The sequence below is a fragment of the Dendroctonus ponderosae genome, unplaced genomic scaffold, assembly GCF_020466585.1.
Source record: "Dendroctonus ponderosae isolate FM_Combo_2020 unplaced genomic scaffold, Dpon_F_20191213v2 Dpon_F_20191213_824, whole genome shotgun sequence".
In the NCBI taxonomy this organism is placed as follows: Eukaryota; Metazoa; Arthropoda; class Insecta; order Coleoptera; family Curculionidae; genus Dendroctonus; species Dendroctonus ponderosae.
In genome coordinates, this window is record NW_026019040.1 from 906 (window position 1) to 6,080 (window position 5,175).

General features: G+C 38.9%; 1 protein-coding gene and 1 long non-coding RNA gene across 2 annotated transcripts; both read right to left on the reverse strand.

The window, feature by feature from the left end:
* Nucleotides 1–365: 365 nt before the first annotated feature.
* Nucleotides 366–853, reverse strand: LOC125505531. Its single transcript, XR_007282236.1, has 2 exons — nucleotides 694–853; nucleotides 366–605 (listed from the first exon to the last, which is right to left on the reverse strand). It is a non-coding gene; the product is annotated as an uncharacterized LOC125505531 (long non-coding RNA).
* Nucleotides 854–966: 113 nt separating this feature from the next.
* On the reverse strand, nucleotides 967–4,789 carry LOC109534076 (inactive dipeptidyl peptidase 10; the record flags this gene model as incomplete). Its single annotated transcript, XM_019899632.2, is given in 3 exon segments — nucleotides 967–4,122; nucleotides 4,171–4,376; nucleotides 4,435–4,789. Coding segments are annotated over 3 exon segments (696 nt in total), but the record flags the coding sequence as incomplete, so codon positions are not given.
* Nucleotides 4,790–5,175: the final 386 nt, after the last annotated feature.

A 5,175-nucleotide genomic window follows, 5' to 3' on the forward strand; every position in this document is an offset into this window, starting at 1 on the left:
CTTTCCATTTTCGAAAAAATGGGGTACACTTGACATTGCTCGCTGCTTTAGTTTGGAAGCTGCAACTTCTTGAAGAAGAGAGCTCCGTTCGGAGAAATCACCCATTTTAAGACCCACATTTACTAAGCCGGCAAAAATCAGAATTCTAAGCGATTCTAATGAAACTCTTACTGTTCTTAAACCTGCCTAAAAAGCTCTTTTAAAAGTGCATGCCCCCTTTGTTTCGAAGATGTAGGTACATTTTAAAGCAGAGAGTGCTGTTGGGTTATTCATATGGAGAGTCAGTTGCACTTTCAGAGCTTTAGAGTCAAGTTGCTTCAACTATCGCCAATTTTTTTACATTCAATACTCGAAAATACACTCACTGGTATCATTTTCGAAGAGAAACGAGCAGTATTGCTGAAGATTCGATTGGGCTGCCATAGCAGCCGGATCGCTGAGATTTAGTTTTTCTGGCTCACTTGGCACTACACAGTTTTGCCCATGGCTGTTATCGTCTATATTGCAGACATGCAAGAAACTGCAGAAAGGCTTCAGGTCGCTGCTCGCCATCAGCACATCCACTAGCAAAAATGCCGTGAGGTACCATATTTTGCTATAGAAGCCTAAGAGAAATTAACGTTTAAGCCAAGCACCTGCTGTTCCTCTTGAGGATGATTGCTGCATTATATGAATCGATTGAAATTAACTCACCGATCATTTTCACTTGTTTGGGCCTGTTCAGATCAAACAGTGTCAGGAATATTTACCAAATTGTCCATATCTTGGAAACACCTGCGGTATTATCAGTGCAGGTGTACAGGGCAGACTAATCGAAACCGGCGGATAATGAGAAATCATCGAACTTAATCAATAAAATGTATTGGTACTTGACGATTGATTAATCTCATTTTGAAATAATCGCTTCCAAGTGAGTGGCTGGAACATTGGACTCTTGGTTCGTTCAGAATGAAACGCTTTACAACATTCAATATAAATGAGCCATTTATTTCATTCTAAACAATGCACATATAGTAGACAAATTGTTATTAACACATACAATATATTCAATATTATTTGTAATTATTTAACATTTAACAACAAAATTTGTAAATATACTTGACGTAGGGCGGCCTCGCCTGTCCTTACATCCAACCACCTGCGAAAGAAAGCAAACATCTCCACTGCAAAGATATCTCATTCTCTTTCGCTTAAAATTTCGCTAGTCTGCAGAAAATCGGTCGAAAATTCAGCGCAATTCGAAGCAACTTTTTGTAACAAAAATCGCGTTTATCTGTTTTCCAACTGAAAACTTCACCTTGCCGAGGGCCAAATGCTCTTTATTGACGGTGCAAGTTTGAACTTGGTACTTGCTCTGATGAGGAAGTTGTAAATTTTTGAAGTTGGAGCGCGTGGTTGAGAGGAAATATAATTTTTCTTGTTTCTAAAATCAAGGTTATTGTCGATATTGGCAAAAAGCTCAAAAATTTACAGAGTAATAACGGCCAAAAAACTCAAGATTTGATTACTCCAGTTTGAAAGTTGCAATTTTTTAAATACAGTCAAAAACAAAGCTGTCAAAAATCAGGATGTTGGACTCGTGTAATGAAAATTCCACAGTGTTTCGATTCAAATTTGCAAAAAATTGTGAAAATTTCAGGTTGCTACTTGTTTTGGTTCGGCAGTTATGAATTTTTAAACTTGAGAAGTTAAGTGAAAAGATGCATTTTGAGACCAACCGTTACAAAGTTAGCGAAAACAAGGATTATTGACCATTTAAACGAAACTTTTACAATCTTTAGACTGATGTGTATGCGAAAGGCTGTAAAATTTGCAAGATCCTGTTGGATCTAGCATAGAAGTTATAAATGTTTAAGTTGGAGCGCGTGGTTAGCGGAAACACCAATTTTGACACCAATATTTAGGAAGTTGCTGGAAATCGAGATTATCGCTGCTATTTTCATAAAGTTTAAAATATGTAAACAGAAGTTTTGTCCAATGAGCGCCGAGAAACTCAAGTTGCCACTTGGTCCAGTTTCCCAGCTGCAAATCAAAAAAAAATCAGGTAACTGGAAACTTCCACTTTTATTTAAGTTTCTACAAAGCTGTCCAAAATCATGATCTCCAATTCGTGTGAGGAAATTCAAAGAGTTTCGCTTCAAAAGTTTTTAAAGACCGTGAAATTTTCAAGTTGCTAGTTGTTTCAGTTCGGCAGTTACGAATTTTTCGGGCTGAGAGCGCAGTTTGCGTGAAAATATGCTGTTTGAGACCAACGGTTATTAAGCTGGAAAAAATCAGGATATTCAACCATTTGGAAGAAATTGCTACCATCTTTAGACCCCGGTGTATGCAAAAGATTGGAAAAACTACACGATCCTGCCCGCTCTCGTTTCGGTTAATTTAATTATAAATGTGTGGTTGGAAGGGAACAGCAATACCAAACAGCTTGATAAAAATGAAAATTTCGTTAGTCTGCATAAAATCGGTAGAAAATTCAGAGCAATTCAAAGCAACTCTTTGCTTTGCCCAATCGCAAGTAACGAAAACTGTAAAAAAAATAAGTTTATCTGTTTTCAACTGAAAACTGCACCTTGCTGAGGGCGAAATGTTCTTTATCGACTGTGGAAGTTTCGACTTGGTACTTGCTCTGGGGTGGAAGTTATACATTTTTGAAATTGTAGCGCGTGATTGATAGGAAATATAATTTTTTTAGTTGCTAAAATCAAGGTTATTGCCGATATTGATAAAAAGCTCATAACACACAGGCTAATAACGGCCAAAAAACCCAAGATTTCATTGATACAGTTTCAAAGTTGCAATTTTGTTAAAGACAGCCAAAAATCCTGCCTGCTTTCGTCCGGATCTCGCACGCCTTCGATGAAAATTGCCCAGTCTTTTGATCGAAATTCTTTGAAAATATTTTGCAAAGGTTTCGTTAATGCTTCCGTCACTGCCTTTGTTCGGTAGTGACGAATTTTTAAATGATAGTGAAGTTGGGTGAAAACATGCAATTTGACACCAATATTCACTAACTAGCAAAAATCAACATTATGCACAATTTAGGTGAAAATTCCACAGTAGCTAGGAGCAACTGTGTGATAACGCGTCAAATTGCAAGCTTTTATTTCCTCTCGTTCGGCAGGCAGAAATTTTTATGCGAGAGAGTGCTTTTTGTGCGTAAACTGCATTTACTAAGCTGGCAAAAATCAGGAATTTATATGATTTTGATAAAAACTCCCGAATCTTGAGACTCAAGTATGTGCAAACGGGCGTGAAAATTACAAGTTGCTGCTTGCTCTAGTTTCAATTTTGTCCAGCATCAATGATTAGGAAGATTTGACTCTTGCGACCTTTGCAAAACACTCCTTGGTTTTCATACTAGTTGCCTTGAAAAGTGGCGCCCTCGAACCAATTTTCCGCATAAAAGTCCGTCCTTAACTAAACTCTTTCCCTAATAAAGCTATACAATTAGGCACATATAAACATATAATCTACACCATAAGACCATGGTTTATTTTCGGTATCAAAATATCCGTAAGTTTCCAGTACAGTATCAATGGGCTCGCGACTTTCCAGCGTTAAATTGCCCCACAAATCAACTACTCCTACTTGAACGAAATTCGTCAATGGAATTTCGATGTATTCAATGTGATAACTGAGACTAAGAACATGATCTCAATCTGGTCATTTCTAGGTGACAAGGCCAGTGTTGTTTCGGTAGATTAACCGTTACCATTAAGCCCATCATGTGTAAGATCACTCACGATAACACAATACATATAAAAATTAATATCACATTTATGGAATTAATTTTACTATACAAAACTAAGCGAATTTAGGAATATCTACGATTCACAATCGGTTATCAAAAATATCTTTGGTATGCATTGGCATGGCATGTACACGTTATACTTTCGGTGTTCGCAACACCCCATTTGGAAGAGCTAATTTCAACGTCTGTGATAATCTAAGGGAAATGAGGACAAGAGTGAGTGGCCTGGCCGAGTATTAAATGAAGAATCCGGTGTCTTCGACCCATTGATCGATAACCGGACCGAATGAATCGTTGAAGAACAAGTCGATCTCTTTGTACATGTGAAGAAGTGCCTTCTGGTTGAAGTGGTAGGACTCGTCTGGGTAAGCCTGAAACAACCAGTTGAGTGGAGGTTGCTGAAAGCAGTTGAAACTTACCAGTTGCTGGAATAGAATATTCTGGTCAATCAGTGTCCTTGCTAACATTACGGCGTGCTGCGAAGTGACTCGAGTGTCTGCCGTTCCATAGATAAGGAAAAAGTTCCGATTGTTCATGTTGGCCGCTTTGAGGGTCAAGTCTGCGTTATCGTACTCCAATGGATGCTTCGAGGGGAGCCCCAAGTACTTCTCTGTATAGAAGGAGTCTGCAACATCAGGAGAAACTTAGCAGGCTTTTTCGGCTTTGAAGTAAACCCCTCCTACTGTAATATCTCCAGTTGGTAATCGGCGACACACTGACCGAACAGTTGATCACTTGGTGGAAATCCTGAAGAAGCATCATGGCCGAAACGTAGCCTCCGTAGCCTTTGCCAACCACACAGATTTTCTCCCGATCGATATACTTGAAGGTATCGCGGAGATACGTCAGAACAGCCAATTGGTCTTGGACCTCGATAAGTCCGATTCGCCTCTGTATCTCTCGCCTCATTCTCACTCCCTGGAATCCTGAGCCTCGGGCATCGATCATTGCTACTATGTAGTTCCGGGTGTTGGACAAGTACCAGGACCACGCCACCTCCCATTTGGAGGAGACGGTTTGAGAGGAAGGAGAAGCATCACTGGAACAAACAAACATGTTGCTGCAAGTTCAAAGATTGAGCGAAATTGAGGATGCGATGCGATTGGAGCTGGCTTTTGAGGAATTTTACCATTAAGTTGCTGCTTGGATTTGTTTCGAATTTATGAATTTTTAAAGTGAAGTTGGGTGCTAACGGTTATGGGGAGCCTCATATTTATTCAGCTGCCAAAAATCATGCTTCTGCATATTTTCTGAGAAAAAATCAATATGTTTAGAGTAATGCGGTTCGTCCAGATTATCAAAATTTAAGTTCACTACTTGCTTTAGTTTGGAAAATGCTAATTTTTTAAGGAGCAAAAGCAGTTGTCCAAAATCATCCATTTTCAGATCTTTGTTAACTAAGCTGAGCAAAACCAGGATTTTGA